Source organism: Leuciscus leuciscus (assembly GCF_965113295.1).
Source record: "Leuciscus leuciscus genome assembly, chromosome: 23".
In the NCBI taxonomy this organism is placed as follows: domain Eukaryota; kingdom Metazoa; phylum Chordata; class Actinopteri; order Cypriniformes; family Leuciscidae; genus Leuciscus; species Leuciscus leuciscus.
Window position 1 is genome coordinate 5,514,882 of NC_138747.1, and position 24,228 is coordinate 5,539,109.

A 24,228-nucleotide genomic window follows, 5' to 3' on the forward strand; every position below is an offset into this window, starting at 1 on the left:
GACGTAAAAATAAAATTAATCTCCAAATACATTAGTAACACTTCCAAAGCACTGTTTCATTAAGCCTAATAAAAGTTTTATTAAACCCTGACAAAAAAAATACAGTTTCTCAGTTAACTATTGTGAATGTTTCAAGGCTGAAAATATCAGTTTCAAATAAGATTTACAAAACAGTCGCACTGCAGAAACAAGGCCACAAGTTGATAATATTAATTATTAGTACACAAACCAGTGCAAACATGCTGTCAGTATAAAAGTAAGCTATATAAACATGCTCAAATAAAATATATCTGTTTAAACCTCAGCCCAAAACAAAATGTATTACAAAGTAACAAGCTCCCAATACTCAGAGGACCAGATTTACCTGTAGTCTTTAGTGTCTTACGTGTCAAAATATTCAGACACGTTGATCTACATGATTTGTCATGTTTATCCAGTTTTGTATGTACTAAATAGTGTAGTGAATTTGGAAATGTGGACCCATTTGTATCCACACTTTACTAATATAATTTTAGACAGTGTGAGAATTGAAAGGTATTGACTATACATAATATAGAAATAAGTTTGAGGTCTGTTTTTAACAACAAATGCACAAACAAAATAAGGGTTGCATCATTTAACAGCAGCTCTGCATGTTAACTTCAACTGAATACTTTAGTGTAAGAGAGTTTGTTTAATAGTAATGAGTTCCTGCTCTTCTTATGGCTATTATTTCGAATGCATAACTGTATGTAGTTATATAAATCATTATATTATTATATTTAAAATTGTAACAAGAGATTCCATATTTAGGCACGAAACCTTAAAGTTAAATCTTTGGACTTTTGCCTCATGGCAATCATTTCTGTATATACATAGTATATATACCTGAATTAAAATATTTTTTTTGATATGTTTGACATGGATATTTGAGTATTTTTGAATCAACTTTTTTTTAAGGCAGCAAAAAATCCATCATTTTCCATCTTCTGTGTACCAGATGAGAACGTCTCGCACTTTTCTCCCGAGACCCATCGCAGCCAGACCCAGAGCGCTGCTGGAGCCTGACACCTGCTTGGACTCTGCAGATAAAAACAGAGCGCTTTCAATCTAGGGGATGGATTTTTTGATGTGGGTATGAAGATATTAACAAGTTTGTGCACTTACCACCATAGTAATACAGCAGAGCTGCTCCTACAGCCACACTGAAACAACTGAGGAAGAAAAACGGACCTGTGCAATGACAAAAAACATGGTGGAACATCACTTATGTAAATTGTGTGTGTTTACTAGTGTGTGGTCACAGAAATAGCTCACTTACTGTGGTCATTTAATACATGTCTCTCTATGGGAATCGGGATTGGGCTGACTGGATCACCAGACTCTACAAAAAAGAATAAAACCTGGTGGTCAAACCAAAAATGAAATCAAGTTTAACCCTCTAGTGCTCTTCGGCCACTTTTGATTTTTTTCTTCTTTGGAATGATAAGGCACTTGGTGACTATTATGGCACTTGCTGTGTGAAAACACACACACAAAAATTGGTTAAATGGTCCTTAATAAAAAAAGTGACACTTTTACTAACCATGGTTGAAAGCTTGGTGATTAAATTTGCTTAAATTTGATTTAAGTGTGCAGACAGTTTATTTACTTATTTACTAACCATGGTTAAAAAATTACCACCAAAGAAATGAATGGGAAATTTATTAATATAGGAAAATACAGAGAAATCAGCCACATTGCTGGAAAAAACACACAGCAAGTAGGGTTTTTTTTTTTATATAGATAAAAAAAATCATATAGATTTGTGTAGAATCATAGAATCATATCGATTTGTATTGAATCAAATAGAATTGTATTGTAAAAATTGTAAAAACAAATGGATCATAATTATTGCATTAATATTACTTACCATAAAACTACAAAATATCAAATAAAAAATATTATTTAACAAAAATATATTACATTAATTTTACTCAAAAAGTGTTACATTCGAGGTGTTTGGCCACTTTTGACCGAGAGGAGTGTGTGTGTGGAGCACCAGAGGCTTAATAACAGGCTTAAATACATTTCTACAAGCACTGCGAATAAGAAATGATATGCGTGGCAAAACCAAATGAATATCCTCAAAAGAATGACGTGGTTATGAGTGGAAAACGATGATTCTGCCAAACCTCTGAGTCTGAGACGCGTGGGTAAGCTGAAGTAAACGTCTTCCACGTGGAGGTGAAGTGCGCGGTAAAACTCTCGACATGCCTCTTCTCCTTTCTCCTGTAGATGAGACAGCAGCTCCGCCAGCCGGATACAGGTGGGAACATCCAAATCCCTGAACTAATGTTTGGGAAAATCATTATTGGGAAAAATAAGTTATATTACAGACATTCCCTAAAAGACAAATGGACAGTTTCTCTGTATTTCTGAAGGTGGAGCTCTTACTTTGGAGGCCTCCTTGTCAGTCAGGATCTGTGGGTAGATTCGGTTCAGCTGCAGGATGAGTTTATCCACCAGTTCTGTATCAAGACGTCGGTCCGATTTCAGGAACCAGCTGTCTATTCGCAGCTGTTCATGAAAGCTCTCTGTCATTTACAAAGAATAAAGTCATACAGGTTTAGAACAACATGAGCGTAAGTAAATGACAAAAAAAAAATGTGTTGGATGAACTAATCCTTTAAAGGCCAACTGAAGTACCTTGAAATGCGCAGTATTATTCAATGTGTTGACGTAATTTCTACTGAAACAGGAAGATAGTGTGGGACATGTTGAAAGGCTCCTCCCCTTTTTTTACATAGCCAATAGCATTTAGTTTGTATAACAGCTCGGCCAGAGCCGTTGAGCTCGGTAAAGCCGCAGTTTCTTCAAACCGTTTCTTCTCCTAAACTCCCCCATATCGCTTTAAAAATACAGCATTCTGTGCAAAATTCAATTGGGTCTGATATGTTTGGTGGTATACGATGCGCTCTGTACTATCATGTCTCTACTTAATTCGCCCTATCCCCTATGTCACCATGTAAAAAATAGTAGGCTAAATGTATTAACAAGTGACAGATTTTAGCCGCAGCTTCAGCGTCTATCTATAATGTAGGGGGCGGGATGCTTTAGATTCCACAGAACATTTGATTGGACAGAAAACCTGATGAGAAGCTGAAGTGCAGAGAGATGTCATCAAAATAATTGATCCATATTGGCAGAAGTGAGAGACTGTAAGTTTTGAATGCTTATGCTTATATCTTCTAAATGTGAATTTTGTCATTGTTTTGGAGCACACTAGCTTATAGATAACAGTAAGGCTAACATTCATTCTATACCCCAACAAACTTCAATCTTGATTTCATGGGGACTTTAAATAATCCATTCCATTCAAATGAATGCAGTGCACATTTCGGCCAGAAGATGTCGCAACTTCATGAATAATATTACATTGAGCAAAGACACAGGGAATGCTAGACTGTCAAACCTACTTTTGAGGGTTATTTTTTATGACTTTTAGCCAACAAACCGCCTTATAAGTTCAGAAGTACAATATCAGCTGGTTATAGAGCTTCTGAAATGCAACATATTAAGCAGAGTAGCCTTTTTTAGACACCGCAGTAGTCGAGCAACAACTGTCGAAGCAAAACTAGTCGAACCAGTTCAAGTTTGTGAGCAGCGAGTATAGGCTATGCATCCTATAAAGCACACTTTATTAAGTAAAATTACTATCCTGATTTCATACTTATACTTCACATCTAACAAAACAGCAGTAACAAAGTTTGACTGACCTCCCATTCTGAAGTGCCCTCTGTTGTCTTTTGTTTGGAAACGCCCATGTGTTGGAGGGGCGGAAACCATGGTGAAAAAATTACCGGAAGTTCCGATCAAAACGGGAAGAATTTTACATTATGGAACTTTACGCAAATACAGATTGTATTGTAAAAAAAATAGATTCGAATCCCTTTGTATAATAGATGAAACACTTACAACTGCATATTAGTTGTTGACCGGCAAGCAGTGAGCGCTCCATATAAAACGATTTTGATAATAAACACAATCTATTACGTGTATAATGTATATAATGTAAATCATTTATAATGTATAACGTAAAATAATTATATGTATACATAGCCCATTCATACATATGTAGAAACACACGTTATCAATCTATACACACATTCAGTTACACACAAATGCAATATTTTACATTAGTTTATTTTTTTTCCTCGTTTTTTTTGTCAAATGAGAAATGTTAAGACAGACATGGGCCTATAATGTGTTCCTCATGATAAACTACAGGGAATCTCCAATGTTTAGAAAAATAGCACAAAATTGAAATCAGTACTGTACAAAAACAGGTGATGCGGTATAGCTTACACTGTACCTGTAAGATTTCAAGTAGAAATGCAAAGAGAGGCAACGCATGTGCCGGTTAAAATGCATATAAACCTAGTCATTAATACTGAACGATACATTATGAATAAATATGAACGAAGACGTGAGGTCATTCCATACAAATGTGTAAAAATAAACTCAAAATGTCACAATAAGCTATGACATGGCTGATGAAGCGGTTTTCAGCAAATAGAAAACTATTGCATACACTCCAGAAACAGCACAAAATTGCACTTAATTTGTGGTCAAAAGAAGAAGAAAAAAGAAGAAAGGAAAAAGGTCATTTAAAACTTATAATGTCTTAAATTTGAAATGGCACAAATGTTCTGAGGCAAAGTTTTCTGCTTGCTGAAATACAAACAAAATATTATCAAGGTTACACATAGGAAAATAATGACTAACAATTGCAACAGACAGCCAACAAGACCGCCATCAGAAATCATTTCTTCCTCAAAGGAATGTATGATTTTAACACACTTAATCCTTACTACCATTTAAAATCTCCTAAACAAGCAATCTGAGTTGAATTTCAAAAGGAGTGTTTAATTACTATCCAGATTGGATGTTCACACTGGGCCAAATGGTTAAGATCTATAGCGAGACTGACAGAAAAACAGTTCATGAAAACAAAAACAAATAAAAGGCACAGGAGGTCTTAGGAGAGGATTATATAAAACAGATAATTAATGTCTAAAAACAAATAATGTATTGCATTGTAAAACACAAAATGCAGACCTCAATGCAGTATTTGGCAAACAATGTAGAAAGTATTCCAATTTGGAATCGATTTGTTTTTTATAAATGTCTTGAATTTAACATTTCCGTGACCAACTATGAAAGTTTTCCGGTCAAATTCATTGTTCTTTTAGTGGAGTTACACTAACTAGCAAGATAATGTTCAGTTAGAATGTTTAACTATTGAACAGAACAAGAAACATAGGCCTATTTAACATAATTGTCCTCCCTGGAGTATGCTTAGAACCAGGCAGTTAAGCATTTAAAATACAATAAACAAACAAATAGTTCTTATATTATTTTTTTGTTCAGTTAAATACGTAAAATTTGCAAGAGCAAAACAATAAATGTGCTAAGCATACTGAAATGTGCATCTCTTACATAATAATAACTAATGCACTAAAAGTGCACAGTAAAAAAAAAAAAAAAAACTGAAAAAATAAAATACCACAGTAACAGTCAGAATAATGATTACATAGACCGGCCGACTTTACATGTGAGCCTGTGTTTCCTTGCAGCCACATCCAGGGACAAATTTCTTGTTTCCAAAATTGAACCAGGCATGTGTATTCTGGACGTATAGTGTAGAGTGAAGGAAGGGGAAATAGCCATTTGCTGCCAGAGCTAATAAAATTACTGCAAAATTGAGAAACAAAACAATCATCAGAATGATCACATCATAAATTATCCAAATGTAACTTAAAGGGATAGTTCACCCAAAAATGAAAATTCTGTCATTTATAACTCACCCTCACGTCGTTCCAAACCCGTAAGGCTTTCGTTCATCCTCGGAACCAAATACTTTTTTTTTAGATGAAATCTGAGAGCTTTCTGTCCCTCCATTGACAGCTACGTAACTACCACTTTCAAGCCTCAGAAATGTAAAAAACATAAAAGTAATCCATGTGACTCCAGGGGTTTAACCTCAATTTTATGAAGCAACGCAAGTGCTTTGCGTTCCGAAGATTACGGGTTTGGAACGACATGAAGTTAAGTAATTAATATCAGAATTTTGATTTTCAGGTGAGCTATCCCTTGAAATAATATATCCTAATAAGTAAAGTTCACATGGAAGTAGACAAAGTGAATGTTACCGTCAACAATGAGACCAGTTAGACCCATTAGTACACAGCAAAACAAAAGACTCACTCTTCCTGATGCAATGGACAGCAGGAAACAGGACTCACATGCATCAGAAAACATGCAATCTAATACAAAGGTTTGAGACTGAGAGCAGATCATGCATGCGACAGTGGTTCAGAGTCACCACTGTGAAGACAACATGGACAATGTATGTTATGCTGGCTTAATGACTAGATGAAACAGGATGAACAAAATCAACAAAGACATGAAATTACATAAAATCACAGTTGAAACTAAATTCATCTTGGAGAAGGATAGTCTAAAATTTCTTAATGCATTTTTCTGTGCGCGCAAACACGGACATCATCTTTATGAAATCTTTTCACAAATATAGACATCATATTTTACAAAAGACCTTTCATTTTTGTAATATTTTTAGCAAAATAATCTGCAGCATCAATTATGTCCTTTAGGGTTGCAGATTGCAACCTGGATTGCAAATCTCCCAGCAGGCTCAACAAGGTGCGTCTCTGTTGGGATTACACAGATTTATTCCCACTGACACAGAGATTAACAGACTAGCTTTGTGAAACTGGGTTTAACTCAATGACATTCAGTATTCTCAGTGCTGGCTATGTTCGAGTAGAAACATTGGGTTCAAACGTTCAGACAGAAAAGCCAAATTTAGAAATGGACATAGATATATATTAACATGATAAGACATTGTCTTTAATCATTTCCTCCATCCTTGTTCATAGGATGTCTATGTCCCTGTAGTTTAGTTCCAACACAATATATTTGTTTGTACAAAGACACTGGAAATGAAACTAATGCATTGCATTATACATTACAGTGTGTTCTGATCATATACAGCATAATTTGCACTCGTCGATACTAAAAGATGCAAAAAATACCCAAATATTGGAGTTATCCTATTATGAAATTTTTGGAAAACTTCAAGAACAATGATAATTTTTTCAGTGAACTAGCAAGTGTAGTGATCGTGATAACCCTAGTAGGGAGGATGGCATTACCAACACATCTATTCTCTCCAGATAGTCAAAACATCAGAACTGTTAGTACAAACATGTTAGTGTTGTTTTGTCCCAAGCACACATACAGTAAAAGAGGTGTTAGTTAGTATGAGGATGCTGATGAGTGACAGTTACACACAGATGTTAATCGGATCCAGCATCACACAGAATTTTATACTTCTCACTGCAGAAAACCGCAGGACTTCCAATGAGGCCGTGTGGTTGTGGTCGGTTCTTACAGGGAAGTCTAGGACTTACATGGGGGCTGGAAAAAGACAAGGGTCCTCTGCCACGCCCAGATGGAGCCTTCCCACGTCCACCTGGCCCAGCACCGGATCCTCTTCGGGATTGCTCGTGGTCAAACTCCAGATCCTCCAGTCGCTGAGTGAGGGCCAGTTTTTGCTGGATGGCCATTCGCAGGAGGGAGTTCAGAGTCTTCTTCTCATCTTCCGCTGCAGCCAGCTGCCTCTGCATGTCGTCCAGCTGTGTTACATACTCATCACACCTAAAGAAGAAAAAGTGAAAGAGGGATAGAGATGTAATAAACCAGATTTAGTTCCTGAATAAAGCCCTGTTTACACCTGGTATTAATATGCGTTTTGGTCGATTGTATCACAAGTGGACGACCCCAAATACAGGTGTGAATGGGGTCTAAAATGTTTTGAGCTTGTCCACTTTTGACCACTTCCAGAGGTAGTCGAAAACGCATTCAACCGGATTGCTTTGGTGGTGTAGATGTGGTCGAATGTGTTCGTACAGCCACAAAAGACCGCCTACTGACTTCATTAGTAAACATTACGGGAAGCACACTAGACAGATGGGGTTTAAACTTTGTTAGCTGAGACCCAAGTTTGGTTTGAAGACAAAAAAAACTAAAAAAAACTTACCAAGCGCAATGTTCTCTCACCATTCCTGATTTCTAACACTCACAGTGTTCAGCGTGGTTTGAGGCTGTCAGAGCAGAAACAAAAGCTGCTGCTCTCCACGTTTTTCTGTCATCTCCAGACAGGTTTATATGTAAATTTCGCAAACTTGTTTTGGCCATTAGACCGAAAGATCTGAAAAAACACTCCCCTCGAAGAAATCAGAAGTGGTTGAAAGTGGACAAAAGAGACGAATTAAAATACCAGGTGTAAACAGGTATGTGTCTCTTTGATCTACTTGTGATCCGATGGTGTAAACAGGGCCTAAGTAACCCTACTGTTTTCTGAACAGTAGCAGGGATAATGGAGGAGTTACTTGATTAGGGCGAGCCAGACAATGAAAGCTGGAAGAGAAACAACTTTCAGATGTGTTTTTGTACTACCTGGTGGCAAACATTGCCCTGAGAGAGGAGAAAGTGGCAGCATCTTCTTTAAGAGCCTTCAGCTCGTTCCTCAACTTCATGATGGTTTCAGTGACCATGGCCTTTTCAGTCTCATATTTGCTCTTCAAGTTTGCCAGGGCAACCTCAGCTGTCTAAAGAGGGACAGAACCACACCACAGTTCAGAGCTCTTAACATACGAAGAAGATCTCAGTCAATCCATTTGAATGATCAACAACAAGCTCAATATTCTGGCGTCATACATTCATGCCAAGCTAATCTTTTTTATTCTCACCTGTTTGTTGGCCTTGAGCACAGTCCTCAGTGTGGCAATCTGTTCTCGCTTAGTACTCAGCAGGGACTTGAGCTTCAAAATCTCCTCCATACAAGCAGCTTGGTCTTTATCTGCCACTGCTGCCAACTCTAGGGAAGCAACTCTTTGCCTGGATAGTTCTGTGGTACGGTCCACCGCCTTCTGCAAGTAGCGGATCTGATCCCGAATTATTGCTACCAGGTTGTAGATGTCCAGTGGTTCAGGACGGGGATCTTCTCTGACTGCAGTTGAGCTGTCAACAGTGGTGGAGTTGGACCTGGGTGCCTGGGCTGTGCTATCGCTGGTTTGTGTCAATGCAGACTGCCGATCTTTATGTTCAGTCTTGTTTCCTTTACCCTCTTTGTAGAAATCAAGCATGACACGATTCGGGGTTTCGTTGTTGCACATGCAGACATGGTGGTAGAGGTTTGCAAGCTCTTCGCTAAAGGCAACAAGTTCATCCTGGGCCACGCTGAGACTGCCCTCTGTCTCGCCCGCGACTGCACTCACTTCCTTCAGCTCCTTTTCCAATCGAACGACTTGATCGCGGTCTGTACGGCAGCTGCTCTCCAACTGAGACACTTGAACACTGAGGTCACGCACCTGTCCCTCTAGTCGTGCCCGTACCTCCTCATGCTCAGCCTTCATCTAGAATCATACATAAATGTTGCCACACAATGTACCATCAACCCATTAATGAAACATAAATAATATTGAACAAAACTCGACTTTTCTCAGTCCCACTCACCACATCATGCTCCGACTTTAGTCCTTTAAGCTCCTCCCTCAGTTCACCTGCCTCTCCTATGGCTACCTCATACTTGCAGCGAAGTATCTCTGGCCCGTTGATATCCAGCTCATAATAGTCCACATCATTGTCCTCTCGACTGTCGCGCTCTCGCTCACTGTCCAGTGCCGACTGCCGCTCCTTGCCTGCATGCAGTCTTCTCATTGCGCCCAAATCATCGGTAAGTCTCGTCATGGCTTCCTGCTTTTCGGCCAATGCGCCTCGAGCATGCTCTAACTGCTTCTGAGAGTCCTGTAAAGTGGTGAGAAGAGCTACCTTCTCTCGCTCTACCTGCAAGGTGAAATAAAGGGGGGAAAATTTTCATCTTCAAACATTTTAAATTGACTATTTCAATGAATTTACCAAACAGTCGAAAGCCAATCAAGTGCAAAGTATTGCATTTGTAGCATACTCAAAGATGGCTATACCTGTAAGAGCTGTTGCTTGAGTTTCTGGATCTCTGAGATGTTCAGCTCGGTCAACAAGTCATCCACTAGACTTGGTGCGGGACGGAAATTTTCGCCTCTCTTGGGTGAAAACAATCTGTTATCTTCATCGTTACCCTCGCTGACTTTAGCAAATCCATTTTCAAATGTCAGAATGGCATCGTCGTTATTAGGTTCGTCTGCATTCAGTTTGAGCCCGTCCAATGAGCTGGCAAGGAGGGAGTCTCCCAAGGTCATGTGATGTGTCAATTCTTTTCGAAGAGCTGCTTTCTGCTCCCGCTCGGTTTTTACGGTTTCTAGAGCCTCCGTTAGCTGACGCTCAGCTATTTCGCGTAACCGAACAGCGTCCTCTAGCTGGCTGTTTAGGTACTGTACTTCCTCTTCCAAACGCCGATTCTCATGCTTGAGTCCCTCAAACTCCACCTTTGGAAGAGGTCAGAGATCACAAGATTGTAACATAAGCAAGCCAAAAACAGCAAAGACTTGTACACATGCAGCTTTGTGGAAGTAGTAGTCATCGTTAAGCAGACACTTTCATCCAAAGTACATGGTGATTGTGCATGTGTTGCTCCTTGTGGGACTGGAACCATCAACCTTTCGACTATTAATCGTGAGCTTTGGTTACTCTTCCACACCACCCCCAAATGTCAATTCTACTAACCTGACCCTGTTTAAGGGTGGAGACTTGTTTCTGCAGGCTGATGTTCTCCTCCTCCAGTTCAGTGTAGTCTTGCAGCAGACGAGACTCTCGGATCTTGTACTCTCGAATGTCGTCACGCAGACGACTGCGCTGCAGCTCCACAATCTCATTATTCTTAAGAATGGAACAAATGTTCATGGAAAAATCTATTAATCTATATGCACATGGGTTTGTTTGTATGACCACATATATATAAGTTGACAGCATAATATTAGCCTATTTATCCTTGCAACCTTTGCTGTTGAGTACATTATTATCTGAACAACATTAATGTTTAAGTTGCAAATACTTAACAAAACCCTCTACTGCACGAACCTCTCTCAGCTCGAGGGCGTGGGTGGCCAGACGTTCGTTCTCAGCCTGGGTGCTGGTGAGAGTGTTTTTTGTTTGTCGTAGGTCAGCCTGCAGTTCCTGCACTTTCTGCTCATAGTACGCCTCTTTAGATGCCGACTCCAGGATGAGGGATTCCTCCCTGCTTTCCCCGTCTGCAGCCACCTTTTTATGGGTGGAGTGAACCTGGCCATATGCCTGTGTGAACATGATCAGGGAGAGATCAAGGTCTAGCGCTATGCTACAAACAAATTACTTGTTTTGTAATTAATGGTTCATATTAATATTAACTGTACTAAAGAAATGCTACCGAATATATGGGTTAAATGGCTAAATGTAATCAACCCAATTACTGTAAATGTTTTGACTGTTGAGGGAAATCAATAAGATTTATGTTCATTTGAAGACATGCTAACAACAACATGTCTTATCTCATGTGACTTCTATGTGTAGTTTATATTGGTTGACAGCTATCTTCACTATTTATCAGCCAAAGTTCATTAACACACATCTACAAATAAGAGTCTGGCTCTCTCAGCTCTGCTTAACACATTTTACCATTTTTAAATCCGTTCAGCAGATTTGCCCCAAATCTCAGGATTCCCACAGACAGTTTAGTTTTGATGTTGGTCATTTTGTAAGACTCAAAGATGCATTTCCTGGAAACTGATGATGTAACTGGCTAGAGACAAAACTAGTTGAGGTCTATCCAAGAGCCCTTTTTATCTCTTTTTCTCCCTTCTAAATCTGTGTGCCAGTCTGAATGATGTCATTGGCATGCTACAGCCTGACTGAGTTGCCCCACACACACACACACACACACACACACACACACACACACACACACACACACACACACACACACACACACACACACACACACACACACACACACACACACACACACACACACACACACACACACACACACACACACACACACACGAGCCATAGCCTAAATGTTAACAGCTTCCTTACATTAGTGCTGCTGGACTGGAATTTTTGAAAATAAAACCTCAAAGAAACTTTTCACACTTTGAATGGTTTAATTTATGTATTAATCATGTAACATAACTATGTATCAATTTATGACAACATGTACATTTATGAAAGTCGTGAGTATTGCCACCACAGTGTCTTTTCCAACACACCTCAAATTATGTATTATTAGCATTCTGTGATGGAAATGATTGTGGTGGAAATAACATTTTCAGAATTAATGGAATAAAATGGCAAAGTCTTTTGTCTCGCCAAGTCTAGTTTCATAGCTAGTATTTTATGCATCATAAAATACGCACAATTAAATTTAACTAAATTTTTTCAGTAGTATTTTCCTCATTTTACATTGTTTTAAACCAGGCACTATTAGGAGCAAAATTGTTGTGTTAGTAATGATGCCACAACTGTGATTTCAATTATTTTCACACAATGATCATCATAGTTTTAAATGTAATAATGCATATTTAAAATACATATGTTTTACGCAATATATATTGGCTTATATTTGATCATCTGAGTCTGGGACAAGCGTAAAACAATAACATTGAAAGATAAAGGGCATCTGAATAAAATAAAGTAGTAAAAATAAATCAAGGCACAGCAAAAAGCTGAAGCCAGTTTTAATTCAAATCAACCCATGGGGAAATAAAAGTCCCTGCAAGTTGAAGAAACATCCATTTACGACACTGGACGACAGAAAGAGAAGTGGAAATGGTGTCAGTACTAAGTCCTCCTCCTGCCACAGCAGCTGCTGCTAAGATCTGGCAACGGTCCACCTGTCACTCCGGGTTGCCAAGACATTTCTTTAGAAGTTTATTCCGATTCCAGAACAGAGATTCCACGGATAAAGGCCATACTAACATACAGACCTCCACTGTTTGTTTCTCCCTATTCTCTAAAAATGATTTGCAAAGATCTATTTTTGTGATATTATCCTTCTTTTTTTTTTTTTAAACACAATATTTCTGTTGAATTCCAAATTCTCTAATTCCTATCTGAGAATCTACTTAAAATTCTCAGTATTTCTATGCTTAAACCCACCTAGAGATGCATTAAGAGTGTACTCTATTTAACCAGTACCAAGAAAAGGCCATGTTAAATGCATCTATGGCAGTGCTGTAGTAAAATAAGGCTGCCGTTGAGACTTCAGCAACAAGATTAAGCTTTGATGTTAGGCTGCAAGACTTCTCACCTGCGCAGAACAAATCCTCAACACAGCTGTTCAGTTCATAGTCCTACAACCTAGAAGAGAATTAGCATTCGAGCGCCTACTTTTCATTCATTGGTTTCAATTTCTAACAAGTTCTTAGCAGGGCAGTTTTCAGTTTATGAGTAATAAAAGGTCTGTACTTGAAGAGAATAAAGAGAAAAAGGAAAAATGTTAATTATAAACTTGACTGGTCAGGCAAGTAATTGACTGTTGGAGTCCTTAGTAACAATTTATATTGTACAACAAAACAAGTAGTAGTAGACTTTAAGTAATGTTAACCACAGATCTTATTTTATTCATAAATCTGGTAATCTAAAGGTCCATTTGAAATTCAATTGGGAATCCATGGTGAATTATCCTTCCGGGTTGGAAAACAAATTGACGTCACGATCTTCTCTAACAACAACAAAACCGCTTGCCAACGACAGCTGATTCAGAAACCAGACAAGCTTTGCTCTGTGTGAGAGTTGACAGAGGCTTGGTTTGCAGAGTATTAAGCGATATCATCTGACTCTTCTCTAGTGATTACTCAGATTTCAGTCATATCAGCATTGATATCACATGAAAATAGTTTAACATTGACAGTCTAAAAATAAAATCTACTTGAGGTTTACATATCTTGTTTTAAAATGGCAAATGCATTAAAAATGACATATGAGCCAATCCATTAGTGCCTGGGCAGATTAAAAATATCTCCTACTTCCTAAAAGTTTACATGAGCAAGTCTTCATTTTTCAAATACGTTTCTCACAAGAGACTGAAAAGAGGAAATTATGGATAGGCAAAAAGAACTAGCTTCACATAGCCAAAGAGATGCATCTGAACCAAAAGTTAGTTTGGTTTTTATAGTGATGTTTATCTAAAATAGAATATAAGTGGGAATATAAGACACACTTTTTTATTATCTGAAATGTGCAGAAACTTATATAATGCTATAATGTCAAGCACGCTAAACATGTGCAAAGCACACACAGTGTCCGTCTACTACCAGCTGTATAGAAAACACTTACAAAACAGCAGAAATGTAGACTTTGTAATTAGAATTGTTCATCTTAAAGTAATAACTTGGCAAACGCAGAGACTAAGAAGTGTTAAGCTGGACTCGAACCTCTGTCAACACTACAGCTCCATGTGTTGGTGTAAATACACTCATTATCGCTAGATCTTATCATCAGGTAAATATTTGCATTTACACTCTAGAACCCTACATCATGCATGTAAAATCAAATAAAACTGCAAATCTTGATCAAAAAGAACATTTCACTTAGAAAACTGCAGTTTTTCCATCGCTAGGCTTAAGAAAGCTCAAATATTTACTCTTCCGCTTCTTTAAATAGTCACAAACCCTATAAACCACAGCAGCCTGTAGATAGGCTGTATCAACTCTACGGTGAGGGAGTCCCAGCCCTCTGCACAGCTGTGGACCCACCACACTGATGCAGACTCTATTCTCATCCCCCCTTGTTGAAGGAGACTAAAACGTTACCATTCTTTCACACTTTAAACCCTTTCTGATGGACTGCACAGCTGACAAAGTGTTTCATTCTGGTTAGGACACAAGTTCAAACTGAACACAAATCTGAGCAGTTGTGTAAGCACAACGAAGAAGAAAATGCCCACCAAATTCAACATTATCAACATACACTTCTTTTTACTTTCAGAAATAGAGATGAACAACATATTGGTAATGTTATAGGTGCTGGCCATTCATAGCATTCATTGATTATTATATTAAGGCCCCGATATACTACGAAATTGAAGAACAAACCAGTGTGACGCCATTTCCAACATAATCAGGTCAAAATTAAGTTCGTTTTGGGAGTTCGAAACAACTTGCCAAAACAAACTTTCCGGAAAAGTTCGCTCTGGCTGGTAAACACCATCGAAACACTTTCGGTCCTTGGCTATTACTTAAAAGGTAGGTGTGTTCTGAAGCTCCGCCTTCTTTGACATGGAAATCGAGGTCAGACGTCCACAAGTAAAAACATGCGCACAATGGTGAAAATGAAGTTGTAATTCTAATTGAAAGATATATTGACAGACACTGCTTTTTCATGTTTAACACTGTAAAGCTGATTGCTTTTAAGCAATCTATTGTATAAAGTGCTATGTAAATAAACGTGACTCGACTTTACCGGAGTGCCGAATTGCAGAGCTCGAGCAGACATCCACATCGCTTTCATCAGACGCTTTCTCAAATTTCCACAAAAATATTTAAATGTCTGTTAACATCGATAATAATAAGGAATTTTCTATAAGCAGCAAATCATCATATTAGAATGATTTCTGAAGGATCATGTGACACTGAAGACTGAATGACGTTGAAAATTCTGCTTTGATCACAGGAATAAATTAAATTTTAAAATATATTCAAATAGAAAACAGTTATTTTAATTAAATCTAACTTTTTTTACTCTATTTTTGAATATTAGGGTTGGTAAGTATAAGAGACTTAGGTATTATAGTGTACATATATAAAAAAGTATAATAAAATAAAATATCTATAACTTTGCATCCCTGCTAGCAGTGTGTTTGGTCATACTGATTTAACCTAGAAACACAACTATGCTTAGAGAGTGTTTTAAGAATGAGTTAATGTACGTGTGTGTGTGTGTGTGTGTGTGTGTGTGTGTGTGTGTTGGAGTTCAACAGGTGAGAGAGCAGATCCGATATACTTGAGTGGGATTATCTCATCTCCTCTCCTCTCCTCTCCTCACCTCACCCTCCATCTGATCCGGCGTGTCTGAGCCTTGATCGCTACACTTGTCTTTGGCCACGTTCACACAGAGCAGCAGAATTCGGATGTCAGTCCTGAATTTGAGTCCATATGGTTATGTTAACACGGTTCAGTTCAGTTATTTACCGGAGTGACAACTGCATTCTCTAACCGACCTCACAAACATACATTTTCAGAACTTAAAACTGCATTCTCGGAAAACCTGCACTATCTGAACGGAACCGGACTGGACAACAAGCATCACGTCATACAGTGCGAGAGATCCGCTCTGCGCTGCACATGTGTTCTGGCCTATCATGTGTGGTTTCGGTAACTTACAGCAACGGAGATATGGGCTGTGTGTAATCTGAAGGTTTCAGATCCAGTTTTAGATCCGCTATCCACCCAGATATAAAAGCTGCTGTAGGTTAGTGAAGATTTGACACATCAACTTGTGGCTCAATTGGACTCTTGTCATGTCAAAGGTGATGACTTTCAGTTTTATGGACATCGTCATCTTTGATATTACTTTAGTCACTGTTGCTATGTTTACTAATAAGAGAATACGGGCTTGACTCCAGTTACAAGTTCATATACAGGCAGTATTTGAGACGCTACTGTCAGTTGCAGTGTAAACCGGACACTTCGAGACTCAGACCTGTAAGTTAACTGGTTGTCACAAATTTAACACATTAAAGGCTACATTCACTCTGTCATGGGCCCTGTTTACACCTGGTATTGAGATGCTTTTTGGTCAATCGGATCACAAGTAGACGAGTTTACACCTAGTGTTTTAACCTAGTCTCTTTTGTCCACTTTCAACCCCTTCTGTCCTGATTTCTTCAGGGGGAGGGTCTAAGGGCGGGTAAATGCATGGGCGTTTTTAGATCTTTCGATCTAATGGATGAAATAAGCTCACGCAATTTACATATGAATGCGAAAGGAGATGACGAAAAAACATTCGATGAGCAGCAGCTTTCGTTTCTGCTCTTTTAGCCAAAAGACCACACCGAATGCTGTGAGTGTGTGTTAGAAATTAAAAATGGTGATAGAACCAAACTTGGGTCTTTAGCCAACAAAGTTTAAATCCTGTCAGACTGGCGCGCTTCCCATAATGTAATCCTACGCATTAGGTCAGTAGGTGGAGAGTCGGCAGTCTTTTGTGGATGTTCGAACACATTCCACCCATAGACTGTAAAAAAGATGGACATGGCGTCTCTGTTTCCTTCCACTGTAGAAACGTGAAGCCAAAATATCCCTGTAATGGTCGTTGTCGATTACATTTTTCAGAGTTCGAGTTTGCGCAGTAGTGGAGCCGCAGGATCAAGGTCCCAATCAGGATCAATTGCGCTCTGTTTTAATAGTATCAAATAACTAACTAAAACCAAACTTATTGGGAAAACGAACACTTGAACATACGTCTGCGTGATGACAGAAACCATCTTTGGAAAAAAATGTATTGAAGTGTTATTGGATTTTTTAGTTTGGCTCACGTCCCAATCGATTACATGCGGAGGGCGGGGTTTAAGGCTTATACTGCAGCCAGCCACCAGGGGCGATCGAAATGCTTTGGCTTCACTTTTCAGGACTTGCGCGGCACACTTGACATGACCATATGAGCGTCTACACTACGAAAGCAATCCGGTCGAATGCGTTTTCGACTACCTGTGGAAGTGGTCAAAAGTGGACAAGCTCAAAACATTTTATTTCGATTACTTGAGATACATGGAGTATTTGTACTTTAAAAATATATATATTTTGCCACAACGCAAGACCATTTAAAAGCAATTAGCGATTGATTTTTTTCTTTTAAATAAATAAATAATAGACTACTAACAGGGCATACTCGTATGTAAGTGTTAACCTAAAATAAAAAATAAAAATACATTTAAAATAAATAAATGGTTACTAATAACACATAAAATGTATATGTTAACCTAAAACCTTAATGTGGAACAAAGGAAAAATGTTCATGGGTACAATTTATAACTATAAAAATGTACAATGTACTGTATTAATATTCAAATTTGCATTGCTTTTGTTAATTAAATGACTCATGCAAGTTACTCTGCCTACTAATCTGATTTCATGCACTGACCTACATAAGTATTTTAGTAGCTTGGAATGATACACAAGAGCATTTATAAACAAAAAGAGTTTCATAGCTTCCAGGTGAAGCCCCTCAATGACACCCCTAGTGTGAGTTGGACATGAGTCAATCCTAAGGTGCTTTTTTTAGCCCGATTTCTTTCCCAGATCTTCTTACTAGATGACGAAGACTGTGTCCTTTATTTAGAGCCATGCAGAAAAGATTAAGCAGAAGGAAGTATATGCAGAACCGAGACAAGCTCTAAATAAACTAATTCTAACCATTCGGATTAATGTCCGAGCTTTGCTGCATGTTTGAGTTGTTGACAGGAAGTTGTAAAGGAAAAGGAGAGAGAGAGAGTTGTGCAGTTGCTATTAAGAACCCACTCAAAAGCTGACTTGAAAAAGAAACCTATATGAAGTCTATTCAGTTGTAAAACAATTCATATACAAACTACATCCCAATCTAGGTTTCAGTCTCACACACACACACACAAAACTGACTTCTTGTCTCACATCATCATCTCACTTCTTGTCATTGTTTCATTATCAGTCTCTAATCAACATTACATGTCTAATCTATTTACACTAGTTTAGAATGCTGAATGTACAAGATATAATGTATAAAAGGATTTAGTGATTTATATTCATGAGCCTCCTCTAAAATGTAAAAATTAATATCCTGCTTTTCCATAGATAAAAGGCAGGATTTCCTGCGATCTTTTTTTAGGTTACTGTGATGAAAACAAACAAGGATTGCTTTAAATTCTAAAATAAATATGATTTTATTTAAAGTATAGCCTTTGTTTACAGCAATATATATTGTCTGTATAAATCACTTGTGTTGACATTACTGGTAATGGTATTGTCTGAAAATTTCAGATTTCTTGAGGTCTATCAATAAGTTTATTATTATTATAATCAACTGATGCCAATAATACAAGCTAGAATGCTGATATAATGCTTTGAAATTATATAAATGAGTTTGACTGGTAGTATTTTTTTTTTACTGCCAGTACTAACGTTGATTTTTTTTGATTTTTTATCTCTAATAAAGATATGCAAAGAAAACTGACATTAAACTAAATATTTTAATATCGATACAATAATGAACAGCCTAATCACTGATTAGTCTACAACAACATATACATTAAATGCATTATTTAAGAAAATTTCCATGAAAGTCCCTCAATTCCTTTGAGACCTGCATGCACAATCATTTTAATACAATTTGAGGTTAGCAGATCACACCACATTGCAGTTTAGACTGAAGGCCTATTTTATATCTTTATTACAGCAAACAACAAACATTTGACCGCTGACATCATTTGTATCATCTAGCCTAAATGAACTACAATTTTTTTTTCCTGACAAGTGTAATTTGTGCAATACACTTTAATACAAGGGACAGACTAAATGTATCTCAAAATTGCATGATCAAATTGAGATTTAAAATTGAGAGGACTGCACATAAATAATTTAATTAAAACTTACTTTACATAATATTTACACAAAAATCAGTAAATAATTTCTGCATCAACAATTATCAAGGCTGTCGATCGACCGATACCGATCATTTCAAAATGGCGACATAAATATCGGCAGATTTATCGATATTTCTTACTCCACACGCCCTGTTATTTATGGCACTTTTTATATTTTGTGAAGTACACTGTTCAGAACATTGAATGGACATAAAATGAGTGAACAATGTAACAATGGGTGGAGACACAGACCGATACACTTTCCTTTAGTGCGCCGCTGCTCGCAACAAAAAACCGTTACTTAAAAAAAAAACACTTGAATCGGTTATTGTATGAGTTGGTTTCACCTCTTTGAGCTGATCCAGCTCTTGTCTGACGGTCTCATATTCGCTCTCCAGATCTTCAAAGCGTTGTTTCATCTGCTGGTTCTCCTCCAGCACCACGAGCCCGTACTCCGCAGCCTGGATCTTCTCCCGGCTCGTCTCGCTCAGTTCCCGCGTCAGGCGCTCGATCTCCGCGCGGAGCCAGTTAGGCCCGGCCTCCGTGACCAGCTGCGCCTCGGGACACCCGTCCTCATCCCCGGACATGTCTGCCTTCACCCGGCACAGTCTAATGCAGGCGATAACGGACCGAGCCCGTTAATTCCTCCCTCTCAACCATGAAGTTGATCCCCAATCTGAGGTGCATGAAGTTTATTAGATGCACTATTCTTCAAGGAAAGTTTAAAATTCAATCTTATAAACTTATTCCCCATGTTTCAACGTATAACTCCATGATTTCCTCTTGTTCTGATGTCATTCCTGAGATTAGGAGGGGAACTCGGTTTGCTGTGAGATCATCCAGCAGGAATACGAAGTGATTTTGTCACTCCTGTTTTATGGGTAATGTAGTTCCATTCACCCATCCATGAGCCGTATTAGGGCTGGTGCTTGACTACAACACCCACAATGCTTTGTGTTCTGTACACGAAGGCAACCCTGGACGCACAGATGGTTCACAGAATGAATGCCAAACAAACCAAATGTTGCTCAATGCTTCCATCTGCTGATCATGGGAATATATTAGGTTGTGTGTAGCAGATGCAACGTCCCCCAGCACAGGGAGTTTACGTTTTACCAGGTACTTTCCTTAAACATAAAGGCAGATAGCGTATAGCCTGTTTTATAACGACCTATTTGTACTTTGAGTGAAAAAGCCATTAAAATCTGAAAAAAGTGAAATTTTTAAAAACAATAATAATAAAAAAAAATTGTATTATAAACAGACCACATTGTTTCTAAAATTAAACAGGCTTTTATATTATATAGGCATATCAGAACTAATTGGATTTTTTTTTTGAAAATATTTATTTTGTATTATTAATTACTGACAGTTTTGCTTTTTCTAACCACAATATATATATATATATATATATATATATATATATATATACATATATATACATATATATATATATATATTAAATTCCTCTTAATCTTTCTGCTTTCCTCAAGGTTTGAATCCCTGCTCAACCCCTGAAATTTGCTGTAGGCCATTGTGTTCTAGATCATGCTAGCCTATATTCAGCTTTTCTTTCATGTTGCCACCAATTGCATGTGATCATAGGACAGAAAGCATTATTACAAAAAGGAAATACAAACCTCAAAACGGGTTTTGCCCATCAATCTGAAAGTGAAAATATACTTCATGCCAAGTCTCTGCCATTAAATCACACGTGAGTGAGTTAGTCAAAGCAGAATTAATGAGAAGAGGTGAACTATCAACCCAATGGTAAGCTCCTGTTTTGTTCTTTCTTATAGGCTACTATATATAAGAAAGAATAATTCAATACAGACTCAGTTAAGATTGTACAATTATGTCTTTAGGGTGCTTTGGATGTGTACAACCACTGTAAGTTTGCTATCAGAACTCTTTTAAATCAAAACTGAAAGTTTATAAATATTTATTATTGTTATTGACTTTCCCCGCAGATAAATATTACCACTTTTTCTCTGTCTGCTTTGGCATGGGCTTTGGACTATTACTGTACAGGCCATTCTACCGTAAGAAGTATTTTTTTGTTTGTTTGTTTGTTCCAGTAGGTGAACAGTAGGTGTGTCAACCTGTTTATATAGTGTGCACTAGTTCTTCAGATTTCAGTGAAGTGAAGTCAAGTGAAGAGTGTGGTTTACTGAAACTGTCATTTAAAATATATACATATATTTTCAGAATTAAAGGCCCGTTCACACCAAGAACGATATATTATAACCATAACTACATGCGCCCACACAGTTCTGTCATCTGCCGCTTTAAATGCTCGAGCTCCTTAAAGCAGGATGGATTCTGATTGGCTGTCACTGGCTGCTTCCAAAATCGCATACTCTCTTGAGTAGGCTATGTACTTATTTTGAATAAATATAATGTATAAATATGTGAATAAATGTACTTCGCGACCGCTAAAAAAGTATGTTCCATAGTATAATGTGTGTAGTATGAAATGTAATCTGGACGTACTACATCCCTGTGCTATTCTTTTATATTTAGAAATGATAAATAAAATAATTATATTTAGAACTTTATCGTTATCGTGATGGTGTGAACAGGACTTATATTTCTTTTAACCACAAAGATTACACACGAGGAAAAAACACTTTCAAAAGGTTTGTTTGAAGTGTTTTTAATGACAAAAAAGTGTTTGAAATCTTTTTTTAAGTGTCACCATATACTATCTTTAAGTCAATCATTTATCAAAATGTTCATCTTTTCCAGCCATTGTGGTGCTGTCAGTTCTTGGTGTGTTCTTCACAGTAGTGTTTGAATGTGTGGGTGCCAGCTTTGGTAAGATGTCTTATTAAAACGTATAAAATTAATGAGTGTGGGAAGTGGAAGATGTGAAATGTTTCTAATCAAAATATATACATGCACAACGTGAATTAAAATGACATTTACCTATGTGGAAAATTGTATTGAACTTTTTTAACAGGTTTGCCAGCACATACCAGAAGATGTAAGGGTCGACCTTACCACTGGAAAGGTAACTTTACTCTAAGTTTACTTTAAGGTACTACTTTACTTTTTTTTATAGTCTTCAGACAAGTTGCCCATTCTTCTGTCAGGCCATTTGACTAATATAAAAACTTTATTTTTATTTTTATAAAATATATTCTTTTCTACAGATGTCATCTGGGGTTATTGTATGGCTCTCTTTGTGGCCATCCTCCATCTCAGGTCTTATCATGGTATGTTAACCACACATCTTCCTAACAATATTACTGTTTTACTGTACTTTTGTTTTTAATAAATGCAGCTTTGGTGAGCATAAGAGACTTCTTTCAAGATAAACATAAAATAATCTTACTGACCCTAAACTTTTAAATGGTACTGTATTTATTGCAATAATAATTTCTTCATTTTTTTCCAGTTTATACTCTGTCTTGTGGGTCGGGCCTCGCTGTGTTTGCCTTAAGAGGAGCAATACGCAAATATAATGCTCTACGGTGAGAACTTTTTCTTGATTATGTATTGGACATTTCATATGAACTATTGTATACCGGGATTCATCATGTGTGGCATTGAGTTGCTCTTTCCTGAGTTCAACCAAGAAAGATTTTATTTGTTCCTGTTTTTTAAATAGGAAGAGATGGCGTTACTATGACTGAAATTAAGTTGGTGTTCACTAACGGTAAGAAAGGAAAATTGTAATTGATTTAATTTTATCATTATTAGTATAGTACGTGTATTTCCAGAAATATGATCATTGTCAATGTCTGTTGCAGGTGTCCATTTGTTCCTTCATCCACTTTATATCAAAGCAAATGTGAATTAATGTTGTACTAAATTCAATATCTGCCTCAAAAACGATGGCTTAATATGTTTTCATTATTTATGTTACCTTTTACATTTAGCTGTTTCGTGTTCTATGTAACTTTTGTCCCTCTAGAGGTTAAAAACAAAACTGCATGTATTTTGGGGAAGAACATGATTTGTTTGTGCTTTGCTTCGTACTGTGCCAATGAATATGAGCCTTCACAATACATACATTGAACTCTGTTAGAGAGCTATGGCAAAATTGATCTCTTCAATAAAATACCTTACTCACCTGTTAAGTATTAAAAATGCCATCTTCATGTCGCTATTTCAAATCCCTCAGTTCTCAACATCACCGAAAAGGAAAACCCTTGTTGATTCTCAATATATTACACACTCGGTCGCGACCTCTTTTTGCCAGCAGACTCTCCTTGGTTCGACTTTTTTTTTCTTTTTTTTTTTTACGGGTGATTTTGAGATTTAGCGGCTCCATGTCAACCTTTCTCACTCTTTGTGACAACTAACCTGTCACTCCCACACCATAAACGCATCAAAGTAGCGGAGCAACTTTTCTCTATTTATGGATATGACGAGACATTTTTATCCTGTGAAAGCCATCAAAATATTATAAACACTTATAATAGGCTTACCATAGTGAATCAGGGTAAGACAAAAACATGTTTTAGAAAAATAATTGATGATGTATTTTGTCCATTCTGACCAAAAAAAAAGTTACATATTGTACCTTCAAGCAGTTTGCTCCTGCTGGTAGATGGAGGAACTGCTGCATTTTTTTCTCTCCTGAAAACCTATGAATAACCTAGAATACATTCTACATAAATAATGTGTAAATATATATATATATATAT

General features: G+C 37.4%; 3 protein-coding genes across 6 annotated transcripts; 1 reads left to right on the top strand and 2 right to left on the bottom strand.

The window, feature by feature from the left end:
- Positions 1-54: 54 nt before the first annotated feature.
- Positions 55-3,822, bottom strand: card19 (caspase recruitment domain family, member 19; the record flags this gene model as incomplete). Of its 2 annotated transcripts, XM_082156004.1 has the most annotated exons (6): positions 55-1,061; positions 1,147-1,212; positions 1,301-1,363; positions 2,154-2,310; positions 2,416-2,555; positions 3,738-3,822. In XM_082156004.1, the coding sequence occupies 6 exons, from the start codon at positions 3,805-3,807 to the stop codon at positions 955-957; spliced, it is 603 nt and encodes a 200-aa protein (XP_082012130.1). In that variant the 3' UTR covers positions 55-954. The 2 variants fall into 2 exon arrangements, with proteins under 2 accessions (XP_082012130.1, XP_082012131.1); XM_082156005.1 differs by lacking the exon at positions 3,738-3,822 and having other exon boundaries at positions 2,416-2,562.
- A 323-nt stretch (positions 3,823-4,145) lies between these two features.
- On the bottom strand, positions 4,146-20,422 carry LOC309487868 (bicaudal D homolog 2). 2 transcript variants are annotated; one of them, XM_082155792.1, is made up of 9 exons: positions 19,921-20,421; positions 11,062-11,274; positions 10,708-10,860; positions 10,029-10,469; positions 9,562-9,891; positions 8,796-9,461; positions 8,503-8,654; positions 7,455-7,701; positions 4,146-5,715 (listed from the first exon to the last, which is right to left on the bottom strand). In XM_082155792.1, the coding sequence occupies exons 1-9, from the start codon at positions 20,158-20,160 to the stop codon at positions 5,713-5,715; spliced, it is 2,445 nt and encodes an 814-aa protein (XP_082011918.1). In that variant the 5' UTR covers positions 20,161-20,421; the 3' UTR covers positions 4,146-5,712. The 2 variants fall into 2 exon arrangements, with proteins under 2 accessions (XP_082011918.1, XP_082011917.1); XM_082155791.1 differs by having other exon boundaries at positions 4,146-7,701; positions 19,921-20,422.
- A 706-nt stretch (positions 20,423-21,128) lies between these two features.
- LOC309488014 (uncharacterized protein) lies at positions 21,129-23,985 on the top strand. 2 transcript variants are annotated; one of them, XM_082156037.1, is made up of 9 exons: positions 21,129-21,343; positions 21,439-21,463; positions 21,544-21,615; positions 22,322-22,390; positions 22,536-22,586; positions 22,729-22,791; positions 22,974-23,049; positions 23,187-23,234; positions 23,329-23,985. In XM_082156037.1, the coding sequence occupies exons 1-8, from the start codon at positions 21,341-21,343 to the stop codon at positions 23,209-23,211; spliced, it is 384 nt and encodes a 127-aa protein (XP_082012163.1). In that variant the 5' UTR covers positions 21,129-21,340; the 3' UTR covers positions 23,212-23,234; positions 23,329-23,985. The 2 variants fall into 2 exon arrangements, with proteins under 2 accessions (XP_082012163.1, XP_082012164.1); XM_082156038.1 differs by lacking the exon at positions 21,439-21,463 and having other exon boundaries at positions 21,131-21,343; positions 23,329-23,982.
- Positions 23,986-24,228: the final 243 nt, after the last annotated feature.

Excerpts from the sequence above, each read along its gene's own strand:
- LOC309487868 (XM_082155791.1), bottom strand. The coding sequence starts at position 20,160 with ATGTCCGGGGATGAGGACGGGTGTCCCGAGGCGCAGCTGGTCACGGAG. Across the intron at positions 9,462-9,561 it reads TAAAGTCGGAGCATGATGTG|ATGAAGGCTGAGCATGAGGA; the intron begins GTGAGTGGGACT and ends GTATGATTCTAG. Across the intron at positions 7,702-8,502 it reads AGGGCAATGTTTGCCACCAG|GTGTGATGAGTATGTAACAC; the intron begins GTAGTACAAAAA and ends TTTCTTCTTTAG.
- LOC309488014 (XM_082156037.1), top strand. Across the intron at positions 21,616-22,321 it reads ACTGTACAGGCCATTCTACC|CCATTGTGGTGCTGTCAGTT; the intron begins GTAAGAAGTATT and ends CATCTTTTCCAG. Across the intron at positions 22,792-22,973 it reads CCATCTCAGGTCTTATCATG|TTTATACTCTGTCTTGTGGG; the intron begins GTATGTTAACCA and ends ATTTTTTTCCAG.